The sequence below is a fragment of the Mizuhopecten yessoensis genome, unplaced genomic scaffold, assembly GCF_002113885.1.
Source record: "Mizuhopecten yessoensis strain PY_sf001 unplaced genomic scaffold, ASM211388v2 scaffold401, whole genome shotgun sequence".
In the NCBI taxonomy this organism is placed as follows: domain Eukaryota; kingdom Metazoa; phylum Mollusca; class Bivalvia; order Pectinida; family Pectinidae; genus Mizuhopecten; species Mizuhopecten yessoensis.
This window is the reverse complement of record NW_018403528.1, coordinates 472,573-488,817: the sequence shown is the minus strand read 5'-3', so window position 1 is coordinate 488,817 and position 16,245 is coordinate 472,573. Positions and strand designations below refer to the sequence as shown.

General features: G+C 35.4%; 1 protein-coding gene across 1 annotated transcript; it reads right to left on the bottom strand.

The window, feature by feature from the left end:
- Positions 1–8,400: 8,400 nt before the first annotated feature.
- Positions 8,401–10,548, bottom strand: LOC110447625 (kunitz-type serine protease inhibitor cvp2-like). The gene is made up of 3 exons (XM_021493464.1): positions 10,435–10,548; positions 8,891–8,980; positions 8,401–8,653 (listed from the first exon to the last, which is right to left on the bottom strand). Exons 1-3 carry the CDS (start codon positions 10,541–10,543, stop codon positions 8,472–8,474), a joined length of 381 nt encoding a protein of 126 aa, XP_021349139.1. The 5' UTR covers positions 10,544–10,548; the 3' UTR covers positions 8,401–8,471.
- Between the last annotated feature and the right edge of the window lie 5,697 nt (positions 10,549–16,245).

The window sequence follows — 16,245 nt, the reverse complement described above, 5'->3', positions numbered from 1 at the left end:
GCCGCCACTAATCTGGTCGTTAATCACGCCACCACTAATCTGGCCGTCAATCACGCCACCCCTAAGCTGGCCGTCAATCACGCCACCACTAAGCTGGCCGTTAATCACGCCACCACTAAGCTGACCATTAATCACGCCACCACTAAGCTGGCCGTCAATCACGCCACCACTAATCTGACCGTCAATCGCGCCACCCCTAAGCTGGCCGTCAATCACGCCACCACTAATCTGGCCGTTAATCACGCCACCACTTATCTGTTTGTTTATCACGCCACCACTAATCTGGCATTAACTACGCCACCACTAATCTGGCCGTTAATCACGTTACCACTAATCTGGCATTAATCACGCCACCACTAATCTGGCCGTTTTCCCAACATCATTAATCCATCATTGCTTATCCTGTTGTCCCACTCTCCAGCTCATAGTTTTTCCTATTTTTTAAATTCAAGGTTCATACAATCAAACCACTTTTGCATGCAATATGTATAGTTGACAGTATTATACATTTCATAACTTGAAACATGTACAATTTTAGAAGTATTATTAAGTGAAATCACCATCAGAAGTCTACCATAGTTTTTCATGCTGCATACAGAAATTACATATATTTTTTGTAATATTCATTTTTGCATTTATTGATCATGAATTCAATATTGATTAAGTATCTACAGTATTTTTAAACACAATTCGCTTCTTTTAATGTTGAAAAAACATGTAGCCATGTCTTATTCAAGAAAAGAAAAAAAAACCAGCATGCAATTATCTGATTTTAAGAAAATTTGGGTGAGAGATTGTCAATAAAATTTTTGGGACAATGTAGCATGTGTACACAGATAGTTCGTTCATGAAAAATTGTGGTATGAAAGTGCTTCCTGGCATGAAGTAAGTCATATATCTCTTCTAGGACACTGGTCCATCACCGGGTTACCTACTAGAAGGCTGGTACAGATGTACCATTTATACAGCTAGGTAGACTGGACCAAAAGGGTAAAATTTCTTGCAATGAAACTACATGCTGCGAGCTACATGTAGTTTTGATCTACAGTATTACCAGCTGTTCCTGTTAGGATAGAAAGAGGTTGAAGGTTGTAAAAAGTTAATGAAATTTAAGTAATGTAGCAAATATTTATTTTCAATATTTATGGAATAATCAGAATGGTTTGATGTTCAAATTCCGTTTGACAATGATTCTGGTGTTTTTGATTTGATGCTATAGTTTTGTAGATTCTGGTGTTTTTGATTTGATGTAAGTTTTGTAGATTTTTATTATTGCTACTGCAAGCTGGGTACTAAGTTGTTTAATACACAGTGTTCAAGTGTTGTACAGTATTTTATGAATTTGCAATTAAATTAGTTCTGTGTAAAATGTTGTCACGATAAATATGAACTGATTTTATGTTTTAAGCTATTTGTTAAGCTTTAATTTTAATCGTTGCTCAGACCAGATTACAGTCCCTCGATTTATTTGGAGTGTGTTGTGTATATTATAGTATTTAATACATTGTATAATGTATTTTTGTATAATTTGAGATGGACATTCACGCCTGATGATAATTTAGCCACCACTGATCCTGTTGTTCCTACTTTTCAACCAACCTCAATGTCCCAACAAATATTGCTGTCCACTCTGGGTAAAACTGTTTAAAATGTATTGTGACCTATCGGAACCACCCAGAAAGATCAAATAGAATTGTTTGTGTCGCTGTTTATTTGAACACAAATAAATATAAGGATTAAATTTATATTATTAACATTTGCGATGATACGACACCAGATTCCTCAAAAATATACTTCAGTCAAACCAGCTCATGTCTCCACTCCATAAAGAGACCACCTGTCCTAAGAGACCACTTTTTATGTTACCCATTAAAGAGGCCACTTTTTGGACTTTCGGAGGTTGGTCTCTTAACACAAGTTTGACTTTAGATGTGTTACTTTGTATCATGGAATAATTCTGTAAGTAAAATGGTTTTATATGATCTTAAATATTGAAGTACAGTGCATGTATATTAATTTCAGTCGTTAAATATTGTTTAAATTTGTAGCTAACATAATTTATTTGTAATATTGTTAGGGACACATTTTTTACATGCAGGTAATTTCGTGGTCAGGTAATTAAAATGGAAATGAAAATTGTCCAGAAATAAGGCGATTGCAGTTTTAAAGAGACTGTATAGGCAGGGCAATACGTACGCACAATTACTGTACAACCTTGTAACACAAATTCTTCATTTCATAGTTTAAACTTTTGTGGTTACTCCATATAAATCAAACAATAGTCCAGTATATATAAACTGAATTCATCGCATTTATTGTTGTGGTCCTATATAGGCAACCACAAAAACAACAAATATTACACGCATAAACTTTTCCTTGTTATATAGCAAGCCAAAACAAATACGGATACATGTTAAGTGTTAATATTGATTTGATGTTGTAGACTTAAAATGGCATGTACAATCACGGACTTGGATAACATTCCGTGACAAATTAACAGAGACTGTCCGACTCTTTCATGCCCAGTGGTGTAGGATCGCTAAATTTGGTAAAGCCCAGAAACTTGCTGGGTGATTTTGCACGTATTTGAAATCCAGAAGCCTGATTTCCCTGTGCTGCAATGCTGTCATTCTGATTACAAGGGTAAACTCAGAAACCAGCGCTAAGGCATCCCCAATTTCCATCATGGCATTTGAATGTTTCCTATCTTGTGATGTCACGTCATTGATGTCACGCACATGAAATAGGATGTACTAAATAAAAATGTCCACACCCTTTTCTTGCCCTGGACATTTCTGTCATATACACAAGGGAAGAAAGAAATCGTTCATAATATATGAAGTCATGATCATGTACATATTCTCGTAGGATATAGGCATTAAGTGTTTAATATGGATAATATCAGATTTGTTATTTTTATGTCATCAATTGTTTATAAAAGTGCATTACAAATGTGTAGCACTAAAAATTTTCAAAAAACGCTTTGGTGCCAGACACTAAAATACATGTACATTTCATTGTGTCATCATAGCTTACAGCTGAGCATGTTATTATTGGTTGCCAGGTCTGGAATATGGAACGAAAATAAAAACCCACTGAAGTTATCGTTCCATCTAATGTTTTCATTGTTAATGTTTACTGTCTACAAGGACAGATTCTGTAGAAGTTGACTTTTTCACAGTCCATGCATAGATTTTAAGGATTCTAAATGTTCAATTTTACAAAATTTACATTTTGCAGATTTAATGTCTATTGGCCATAGCAGAAATCCCTAAGGTAATTAAGAGAGAATAATTTTACTGCTTGTATTTGTAGTAGAAAATTTGTTGAAGCTTAAATTACGAAAATTAGAATCGTTTGAAGAAAAAAAAATCAAAAAAATGTACAGCCCTATGAAGTAGAAAAGTTTGAATTTTGACGTTAAATTGTTATGATGTGAATACATATTCATTCCCATTGGTAAAACCAACTGCAATACATACATTGTGTCCGTCATTCTGTCTGTGTGTAATTTACATCGATGAAGTAAAAAAAATCATGTGTTTCATTTTTGCTGGTAATGTTCACAGTTCATTTTCCAGTATATGTTTTTGGTCTGATCCAGTGTTGGTTCGTTTCCAGTGAGATTTGTAGATCTTAGCAATATCATTGTCATACTTAAGCAGATTTTGTTTTTAGAATATTTCAAATGAAATAAAAGAATTTACAGTTTGTGTCTTAAAGTATGATGTCATTTTATAAGAAGAACACAATTGTTTGTGTTTAAAGCCCAAATATTAGCTACATATTTTTAAGACATTCACTGTACATTGTTTTTTTTATTTAGTTTTCTTTTGAAAATTTCAACATTTTAAAACAGATTGAAAGTGGTACATATACAGCTGTTTAATTGTACATTTTGTTTTTATTTCAATGTGATGTAAAATAAAAATTGTTGATACGTTTTTGTATATAAATCAACATATCGGTCACTAGTTATATTGTCACTTTTGCTGGAAGATGATTTGAATATTCAATCTATCCAAATTAATCTGGTTTCCTGATTTTCAGAAATCATGATTTTAAACATCCAACCAGTCTAACACATTTCTAACCTCATCTTACTTCACTCTGGCTTTTCTCTGTCACCAAAACCTGGAACGTCTTTAAATTACCATAGCTGTTAAAATGACATCAAAAACGAAAATTACTTTCATTCAGAGTTCTAACTCAAATTCAAAATATCATTCGAGGCAAAAATTTAAAAAATCTGTGCATAAACATTTACTGAAGGCAAGTGTAGTTAATTGAAAAAATAGGAGAAAAAGAAAATTGACTACTTGTTTATTTCAATGTAGTGGCATTTTTGTTTAAGTTTGATTTAGCCAGGTACGTAATATACTTAAATCCTTTATTGAATTTGATTTCTCGAGATTTTCTTGAACAATTCGGCCCGACAGCTGTAAATGTAGTAAAATAAAGGTAGAAGTGTGAAGACCACAGAATCAGATTATCTTTCTTAGTCCGTTGTGAAGAAGACATTGTCTGGATATATCACTCATTCTCTCAAAAATTGGGAAACAAATAAAACTATTAAAGATATATACAGTGATCTATTCCTCTGTTAATGTTTAATATGTGTTTACAATGCAAACAGCTGCATTGAATTCATGCAAACTATGTTTATGTACAATTTCACCTCACAGTTTAGGACGGAGATTCCCGATTTTGGACCCTTCAATTTAGTATGTTTAACCAGTGAATTTGCTAAACTATTCCTTTATTCTAAGATCTAATGATTTCACCTGAAAGAACAACTCAAAATAGCAGGTATATACACATATTTTATGAATGTTATAATTTTGAGCATGTAGATTATCTCCCCCCATGGACATTTTAAAAAGTTGGCAAGTATATGTGTTTCATGATGTGTACAGAATGAAATGTAAACTGAAGGTACATATTTCTACTCAAAGTACATTATGATTGAAATAAACAGCTGAAAAACAGTGAAATATTCTTCTCGTTTTTTTTTTAAATTCTTGATGCAAACACAGTTTCATTAAATGGATTTACTTTTCAATCAGATGGAACTTGTACATGTAGCTTAAGTGGATACCCCCCTCCCACCTTACTGCCAGTGGTAGGGCAAAGTTTAAAATGTGAAAACAAAATCAGTTATCATGAATTTTGCACCCATATCCACCTTTGGAAGTGAGTGGACAAAGACCTTGATTTTAAACCTCAACTCATTTACCCATGAAATTTCATAATGAACTATTCCAACCTTTGAATTAGAATAGTTCAAGTTTGTCTTTAGGGGTGAATGTGTTAATCACAGGAGTCTGACGTTTACTTATTATAACTATAACTGTGTAAAAAATACCCCTTATATTTATCATTTTTATAGTATGTGGGGTATTTTCCATACATACAGGTTTTATAGTTGTATTGATTAAAACTAAAACAAACAATAAGCTAAAATTGTATATATTAAGTTCCCCGGTATGCATTGATGTTTTCGGATCAAAGTTTGGACTTTTCCTGCACACTTGGCATGTCGCGGTGTATACATCTCCAGGAGATTTCCGGCAATCTTCGGCGGATTTCCGCAGATCGCCAGAAATCTCTCCGAGGTGTTTCGATTGAGCCGAAATCCGAAATGACCGGAGCTATTAGATGTAGCTGGTTGTCTCAACTGCACTGATATATTAAGTGACATACATTCATTAGTTTAATATCGCAAAAAAAAGATGAACAGACGAATTTATTAGACGTAGATCAAAGGGAACGTTTGTTTTCACTTTTGGTTTTGTGAGAGTCTGAATTTTGCTGTCATTTTTAAGATTGCAGTCTTATTTCAATGGTTCAATCGTTAACATTCACAATTTAAACCACGCCCCCGAAATGGGTCTTTCACGTCAATCAAATGGCATGGGTTTTCACAGCTAATCAGTTTCTCTGGAATCTGATTGCAATCTTGAGCTTGCGCATACAGACCTCTCTGATGGAACAGACGACAGACATTTTGAAAAGTTAAGAACAGTTGAAATTTGAACGAAGAAAAACGACAGTTTGAAGTCAAAGAATAGGAACAAGGTAAAACGCAAAAGGAAAGTCTCGGCTTATAGTTTCTTCAAAGTGTTTGGTTATTTTTCATAATAATATCACTGATAGAAATCAACAGGTATTTCAGAACAGTTTTGAGTAATATTATGGTGTTTTTTCAAAACTGAATTAACGCTACAGTAAAAACGATTTAAGTAAGGGAAAACATGACCATTATTGTAAGGGAAAACATGACCAGAGAGGAGCTTGAATCATTCTGTGCGCTTGTATACCTCTTATTTCCTAACTGTTTCCGTACGGTTTCACAATACTTGTATCCCGTCAATATCCAAAATGTCCGATAGCATTGGGTTTCCGCTCCAATGGTGGTCGTCTGCTACAATAGGGATGCGCGTCTTGTGATCAGACTGTACTGGAACAGTTCCACTCGTTCCCAACACGTGAACTGTTTTGTTCCGAGTTCCGCTTCGCTATTCGCTACATCCGTTTGAAATCAACATGGCGTAAATTGACAAAAAGGTAGTATATTTCAATTAATCCTTGGAGTGCCAATTACTCAATACAAATTTGTTTCAGTAAATCTTGTGTTAGTTGTTTTTATTTTTTAAATGTAAACTCTTTTATTTTACAACTGTTTCCGTATGGTTTCACAAAACTTGTATCCCGTCAATATCCAAAATGTCCGATAACATTGGGTTTCCGCTCCAATGGTGGTCGTCTGCTACAATAGGGATGCGCGTCTTGTGATCAGACTGTACTGGAACATTTCCACTCGTTCCCAACACATGAACTGTTTTGTTCAGAGTTCTGTTTCTCTATTCGCTTCATCCGTTTGAAATCAACATTATGTAATTAACACGTAGACAATATATTCCATTTCATCATTGGGGTGTCAAATCAATTTTCGTCTGTAAATATTGTGTTAATTGTTTTTATTTAATTGTTGTTGAATGTAAACTCTGGGCGTAACTGTTTCCGTACGGTTTCACAAGACTTGTATCCCGCCAATATCCAACATGTGCGATAACATTGGGTGTCCGATCCAATGGTGGTCGTCTTCTGTACTAGGGATGCGTGTCTTGTGATTTCACTGTGCTGGAACGGTTCCACTCCGACATTTTTACTGTCTTGCCAAGTTTCCACTCACTTTTCGCTCCATTGACTAAAGCAGCGCTCCCAACAACAGTGCTGTGAAACCAATCGGGAACCGTCGGCACTTTTCGTAAACGAGAAATCATTCCCATTGCTAACGGTAATGACTTCACGCAATCCGTTTGAATCAACTTAGCCTGTGAATTGACATAGGGGAAATATTTCATTTCATCCTTGGGTGTCAAATCAATGAATATTTCCTCTGTAAATATTGTGTTTGTTATTTTTATTTATTTGTTGTTGAATGTAAACTCTGGGAACCCTAACTGTTTCCGTACGGTTTCACAAGACTTGTATCCCGTAAATATCCAACATGTCCGATAACATTGGGTTTCTACTCCAATGGTGGTCGTCTGTTACAATAGGGATGCGAGTCTTGTGATCAGACTGTACTGGAACTGTTTCAACTCCTAACTGCTCTTGTTTTACTCTCGACCAACACACTGTTTTGTCCGACTTCCACTGACATTTTTTTTTTAAACTACAGTACTGTCATCATCAGTACCGGGAAAGGGCAATGCTTCACGTGATCCGTTTGAAACCAGCGTAGTGTAAATAGACTGACCATGGATATATATTTCAGTTAATCATTGAGCTGTCGAATCAATAAAGATGTGTTTCGGTTGATATTGTGTTCATTGTTCTTGAATAAAAACTCATAACTGTTTCTGTACGGTTTCACAAGACTTGTGTCCCGTCAATATCCAACATGTCCGATAACATTGGGTTTCCGCTCCAATGGTTGTCGTCTGTTACAATAGGGATGCGCGTCTTGTGATAAAGTCATACGTCTCTGGATCAGACTGTACTGGGACAGTTCCGGTTATTATACGTGTCTAGTCGGAGTTACCCTGAGCTTCAAGTAAATGAAAACTCGTTTTGGTGATTTATAACTACAGTATATATTCGATGAGTGATATATTCAAGGTAATATGATTCAAATTGAACGGAGCGAAGTGTTTGAAGAAATTCTTAGTGAACACTGAGAGGGGGTGGGGGGGGGGGGGGGGGTTTTTTTTTTGTTGTTGGGTGTTTTAAAAATTATTTGAAAATAAACTTAGAAATCTGCCAAAACTGATCGAGCTGTATAACAACCCTTTTTGAAACCTGCGGTTTATATCAAACAGACAGTTTCAGGAATTATTTTATTTCAGAAAAGACAAAAATAACTTACATGTGAAAATAGTTTAAACATTGATATTTATTTGATGAATTGTTTTGTATCCGTCTGAAATACTGTCCTTTATGGTTTCCGATTAAGTTTAGGGTTATCAGTACCTCCGCCCTATCGGCCCCCGGAAAACGCACGTCTGCATGCATCCTATCCAACTCTCGTGATTGTTTGCGTTACCTGCGCATCCGCCATACGTAAACGGAACACAGACTCCCGCAACATGGTAAAAACGTCTCATGTTTGCATAGCAGGGTCCGGAATCTGGAGGACCCGTACAGACTGAAACAAACAACACACACATTAAGGATATAATCTAAAAGTACGTTACAAAATATTCAGTCATTTGCTGTATAATCAACGATGTTTTCATTAATTATGTGTATAATTTTACATGCTTTAAAAAAAGATCATGTACTTTTGATAAATCAGAACTTTTCAGCATATAAACTAACGATGTTTTGCTTTTGCGTTATAATTAAACGAATTCGTTCTTTGTTCCCGCCAAAGACCACTTACGTCCTCTCCTCGGCCTCCACCTGTTGGTAGACATGACAACATTGATCAGCAATAACACCACCACAGTCTTTAACATTGTCGTCTTCATTTCTGTAAAAATAGTTTGATAAACGTCTAAAAAAAACCTGCTTGGTAGTAGGGTGGCGCAGTGGATAATGCACCGGGCCAATGAGTGTGATTATAAGCTTATATAACTTTAAATTTATATTTTAAATAAAGCTTTTCGTAAAAATACTGTTAACTTGGAAGTAAAATGCTTTCGCCACAGTTAAACCTCACATGTGTCACTTTCACAACAGTCAGTTTCACAGGTCTCACTTTCAAATCCGAGAGCAATTTTTTCTCTTCATAAAATAAGGGGGGGGGNGTCGCTATGCTTCTTTTTTGCCTTATTTGTGTGTGTATGTGTTTTCAACTACTGCATTATCAAAAAACAAATATGGGTTTCAGCTTCCCCTTGCTACATAGTATTTCATAATATTGGACATTATAAACGTGTACAGCAGAAATCAACTTGCTACAATTAAAATGGCAATTGGTTCCTGATCCCCAAAACACCTCTGGAGCCGCCACTGTAGCGTTATAACGACAAAAATGTGACCACATAACTACATGTATTATCAACTAGCTATTATTCTATCACGATTTGTTTGCAACGCGTGTTTTGATTGGATACGGTCCATGTTCTAATCTGCGATAGAATCATGATCAATCGTGTTAAGCTCCTGCCATCGCACAAGCCACGCCCCGTTTCTAACCAAAACAGTATGGCGTCGAGCTCGCTTCTTAGCGAAATCCCACTGATAAGGCTAGGCCTAGCAGGCAACAGAACAGAAACGACCGATGAAATGTATTTGTTGAATGAATTGAAAAGTAAAAAGTAAACATTCCTTGTTCTTACCTGCATTTATTACAGAAACGTTCGTTCCATCCGTGTGAAGGCTTCTAACAATACCTAGTTAGATGTACACAAAACTCTTCACAGATCTGTACAAATAATCACCGATTTTGTCGATAAGCACAGATTGGTATGTATAGTGATATGGAAATGTAAGAATTTGGTCAATATTAATCCAAATGTGTCGTATAAACTTTAGTAACAGGACGCTCACGAACAATCCAAATATTCCGCCTCGTCAACATACAGATCGAGCGCTCGCCAGTATGGGCGGGGCCAAATGGCCGACTTTTGAAGTAATTTTTCCGATCGTCGCCAGTTCAGGTTACAATGTACTTTACTACGTACTTTTGTACAAGGAAGAATGGGGATAGTATGTTGTTTTTCCTGGCTATACTGGCGATTAGAACATGAAATTTGGTTTACTGTCTCGAGTTCAAACCATATTTCATATTCTAATCGCCAGTATAGCCAATCAAAACAACGTACTATCCTTCTCTCTAACTGCGAATATCGAATTTGGTCATCTTACAGTTTCCATTCTAAACACTTTGTTCTATAAATTCCCACTCCGGCTTACTGAAATGTACATAGTGAACTGTGTATAATGGAAAATATGAAATATTGATAACAGAAAAATACTTACCAGAATAGCACAATACGATAGCACACAGTGACCAAGAACCGCTTTTATCCTTTACAGATGCTATAAATGTCGTCTTATATCTATCTATCATTCTGAGAAATTTTCGCATGCACTTTTTATTTATTATTTCCTTCAGCGGAAATCATTTTCTGATTACATGTAACATATGCATGTCTGTTGTTTCTGGTTACAGTAATCAATTACTTTGCGGGAAAAACGTCAAACGGAAGGTGAATCATACTTTAAATGGCTGAGCAATGCATATATATGTGTTCTCATATGATGGATCACTTAGTGTAGGGTCTGACATTACAGGTATGTGTAATTGGATGAATTGTTTTTGTATGCAAGTAACAAATATACAGCACTTTGATGTCTAAACCTTTAAGCCGGCTATAGTTTTAAAAAAAGTCGATTACAATTTGAAATTTAATACATTGATCTAAAGTTCCTGATCAGACAGAAAATCATAAATGATGGAACTGTGAAGCTATTTTGGTTTAAATTAATACCAGTCTACAATGGTTACTAAGCAAAATGATACATGGTTGACCAACCACGGATTTATTTAGTTCGTTCTCCGGTCATTTCCTGATATTTTTTGGAGTGGGTAATTAATGTGTTGTTTAAGGTTATACCAAGAGGATGACCGCTGTCCAGGGCCAAATTTATACTTTGAATATGTAGAGCATAGTTTAGGGGAAATATTATAACTCTTTTAATCACAAGGTTTTAATAATCAAGTGTTAATGAGAACATTTTAAATCGAGTGATAAATAAATCTACACACTTTTCACTGTGTTACATACACGTGCGACGAATACTTCTGAATGTATCATAGATATGTACGTATATCAGCATGTGCGTATTTTCTTAAAAAATTCAACACCTATTATGTAAAGTCTTATGTAATTTTATTGAACACGAAAGTGACATTAAGTAGGCCTTCAATATCTGTGAGGTATTTCAAATCGCAGCCGACTGTCCTCGGTAAGGAACAGTATATAGTTATCAAGTCATTTCACAAAACCATTCTAAACTAACTATATCTATGTATTGAAACGTCATTTGTAAAAACATTATCTTCCTTTTCCTCAGTAAAGTAAAATAACAAATAATACCACAGGTCATCAAGCAAGGACAAAATATACCACAGTGTCAATACAAAAGAAAAACATATACAACAGCGTCAATACACAATGACAAAATATAACACAGGGTTAATACACAATGACAAAATATGTCACAGCGTCAATACACGATAACAAAATATAACACAGCGTCAATACACGATGACAAAATATAACACAGCGTCAATACACAATAACAAAATATAACAGAGCGTCAATACACAATGACAAAATATAACACAGAGTCAATCCACAATGACACAATATAACACAGCGTCAATAAACAATGACAAAATATAACCCAGCGTCAATACACAATGACAAAATATACCACAGCGTCAAACCAAAAGGAAATCAAATATACCGCAGTCTTAACACACAAAGACAATCTATACCACAGCGTCAACACTATTAACAATATATAACACAGCGTCACTACACAATGACAAAATATGGCACAGCGTCAATACACGATGCCAAAATATAACACAGCGTCTATACACAATAACAAAATATGTCACAACGTCAATACACAATGACAAAATATAACCCAGCGTCAATACACAATAACAAAATATGTCACAACGTCAATACACAATGACAAAATATGGCACAGCGTCAATACACGATGACAAAATATAACACAGAGTCCATACACAATGACAAAATATGTCACAACGTCAATACACAATAACAAAATATGTCACAACGTCAATACACAATAACAAAATATAACAGAGCGTCAATACACAATGACAAAATATACCACAGCGTCAATACACAAGGACAAAATATAACACAGCGTCAACACACAAAGACAAAATATACCACAGCGTCAATACACAATAACAAAATATACCACAGCGTCAACACAAACGGACAAAATATACCACAGCGTCAAGACAAACGGACAAAATATACCACAGTGTCAACACATAAAAACAAAATATACCACAGCGTCAACACACAAGGACAAAATATAACACAGCGTCAACACAAAAAAGAAATACTAAATACAACACAGCATTAACACATAAAGACAAAATATACCACAGCGTCAAACCAAAAGGACATCAAATATACCACAGTGTTAACACACAAAGACAATCTATACCACAGCGTCAACACACAAAGACAACATACTACAGCGTTTACATTCAAAGACAAAAAATACCACAGCGTCCACACATAAAGAAAAAAATATACCACAGCGTCAAACCAAAAGGACATCATTTATACCACAGTGTCAACACACAAAGACAAACTATTCTCCCATCCTTCACTGGTGTGTCTCCCGTTAAAACCGGGAAATATCAGCATGTCACCCCAAGGGGGAGATAGCCTTGCGCCGATTAGCACGTGTTCAATTGTGAAATGCGTCATCGGTAATTTTGCCGTCATCAAAAGTGAATGACGATATACATACCCACATGTGTTTGTTTACAAACATTGCAGACTACTGTCGGTGGAGCTGTGGCCGAAAAAATAGGATAGGAGAAAAGTAATCATCCCCTTCCTCGAGGGTATGACAGAGAAAACTCTATCCCTCGGGGTGATTGTTTTGGTTGCTTAACCCTTTTCAGGGTTATACCACAGCGTCAATACAAACAGACAAAATATACCACAGCGTCAACACAAAAAAGAAAGACAAATATACCACAGCGTCAACACACAAAGACAAAATATACCACAGCTTCAACACACAAAGACAAAATAAATCACAGCGTCAAAACACAAAGACAAAATATAAACATAATTAAGCGTCAACAGGAAAGTATAAATGTGCCATATTGTCAAAACATAGCCAAAATATACCACAACGTCAACGCACAAAGACAAAATATACCGCAACGTCAACGCACAAAGACAAAATACACCACAGCGTCAACACAAAAAAAGACATAATATACCACAGCGTCAAAAAAAAAAATGGAAAATATACCACAACGTCAACGCACAAAGCCAAATATACCACAACGTCAACGCACAAAGACAAAATATACCACAGCGTCAACACTAAAAAGAGACAAAATATACCAAAGCGTCAACATTCAAAGCAATATATACAACAGCGTCAACACAAAAAAGGACACAATATACCACAGCGTCAAAAACAAAATGGAAAATATACCACAGCGTCAACACACAAAGACAAAATATATACATAATTAAGAGTCAACACGAAGGATAAATGTGCCATATTGTCAAAACATAGCCAAAATATACCACAACGTCAACGCACAAAGACAAAATATACCACAGCGTCAACACTAAAAAGAGACAAAATTTACAAAAGCGTTAACATTCAAAGCAATATATACCGCAGCGTCAACAATAAAATTAGAAAATATACCACAGCGTCAACGCACAAGGACAAAATATACCACATCGTCAATACACAAATACAAAATATACCACAGCGTCAACATACAAAAAAAAGACAAACTATACCACAGCGTCAACACAGAAACCTGGAACTCTAAGTATCCCCCATCGTAAAAAAAGTCGAAAAAAAAGTTGTGTTCAAATGCATTATTCTGTATTTCAATCCAGTTTTATTAAATCATAGTTTCCTTGTACTTAAGGTGGCTCCACACATCGGCATCAGTGTCCGTTTTCGTGACGTACTTCCGAAAAAAGTACAGCTCGGACTCAATTATCGTGAACAAAATGTGCATGTACATCGTGTCGTCATTTTCGTGTTGCGTATCCTATAGATACATGTATTTCAACTCCCAATTTCGAGATTTTGTTAGGAAATCACACGTAATTACGAAATAAAGCTGCCAATACAAAGATATAAACTGACTCACGGGAAGACACTGACATGAGACCAGACGACTTCAAGAAGGTCATATATGAAACGCATGGAATGCAGACTGTTTTGTACCGAACTAACATGTGCTTACACAATTTCACAAGCTCGATGTCGTTACGATTTTCGCTATTGAGCGAATTTCGCTTTGTCGATTAAATCATTTTAACAAATGCAGAGCACTTACTCTGTGAAAATAGTGTTTTGTAAAATATCAAGATCCCTATGAAAATGCGTAGGTGGGTGCACGTGCGAACGGCATACCATGCGATAGCCTCTCAATCTGATTTAAATCATGTTCCCTGGCTTCGTTAACTTCGTACACATGCGTAGTACGAAGCTAACGAAGCCAGGTAACATGATTTTAATCAGATTGATAGCCTCTGGTCATATATGTACCCGACATGTAAATATACCATGCGTTAGCGGGTTATGGAATGATGTCCAAAGTGTACATGACTGAGAGTAATTTGGTTCCATAAAAAAACAATGACAATTTTGATATCATAATTTTACTTTATTTCCAACACTTTCGATATATGTAAAAAGAGAACTGTCATTGTGTAAATTGTATCCTTCTGCAAAAAGTTCCGATTTTTTTCAAGGAAGACAACTCTCACCAGCATCAAAGTGATTGTAAAATGTAAAATAAATTAAATATAAAGCCATTGTGTATATTTTGTTCAATTTCCCACTCTTTATGTATGAATCTTTGTGTCCTGTTTGCTTTGAGCTTGAAGATAATCACTTTAATCCGTACAATTTCAATGAAAAAACCACTTCGTGTAACGTGTTTTATATATTTTGCGATAAATTTGTAGGGTTAATTAGCAATGCTTCTTTTCATTTTTTTTATTGTCGTTATTGTTCAGAACAATGCGACGCATAAAAAGAAACCGAAATTATTGAAATTGACGAAAACTAAAAAAAATTGGTATTTTTTCCAAAGAAGTCCCCAAATCTATCGGAATGCTTAGATTTTCATAAAATATACTCTACAAAGTTGCATAATCATTGTACAAAAGTTTCAACGAATTTTGCTGGTAAATTTCGAAAGTGTGGAGCCTCCTTAATGTATAGGTTGGTTAGCATCTTTAAAATGATATTTTATGAAAGTTACTTTTGATATGGAAAGCAACTTAAAAATGTTGATTTCATTCTGATTCGGAATTGCCGAGTTAATGAGTTCGTTTCCACATTCTTCAAGCCATTATGACCGACATATGAATGAAAATACACAAAGTTCAGTTTATGCATTAATATATAGCTAGAATGTATTAAAATACAGTACATAATGTCATGCACGGCGCAGCGTCCATCATCTGTCTGACGGCAACCTTTAAAACGTCGGATGCTGAGATCAATGAATTATCAAAGCAACATGGGTTAAATATATTATAACATTTCACCAAATGTCTTCAAAAGAACGAGCATAACCCCCTTTTAAGGTAGAAGAGGTAAAATGCTTAAAAACCTTTATTTAAATATCGCAGGGGTCAAATCGCGTAAAATGTTTGATAAAATACATCATCTGCATAACCAATACGTCTAGGGATATGGTCTGTAACATAACCAATACGTTTAGAGATATGGTCTGTAACATAACCAATACGTCTAGAGATATGGTCTGTAACATAACCAATACGTCTAGAGATATGGTCTGTAACATAACCAATACGTCTAGAGATATGGTCTGTTATATTACCAATACGTCTAGGGATATGGTCTGTAACATAACCAATACGTCTAGTGATATGGTCTGTAACATAACCAATACGTCTAGAGACATGGTTTGTAACATAACCAATACGTCTAGAGACATGGTCTGAAATATAACCAATACGTCTAGAGACATGGTCTGTAATA

Coding starts and splice junctions, on each gene's coding strand:
- LOC110447625 (XM_021493464.1), bottom strand. CDS start 10,543: ATGCGAAAATTTCTCAGAATGATAGATAGATATAAGACGACATTTATA. Junction 8,981..10,434: donor TATCGTATTGTGCTATTCTG/GTAAGTATTTTT, acceptor CTATTTTTACAG/AAATGAAGACGACAATGTTA. Junction 8,654..8,890: donor GTGGAGGCCGAGGAGAGGAC/GTAAGTGGTCTT, acceptor TGTTTGTTTCAG/TCTGTACGGGTCCTCCAGAT.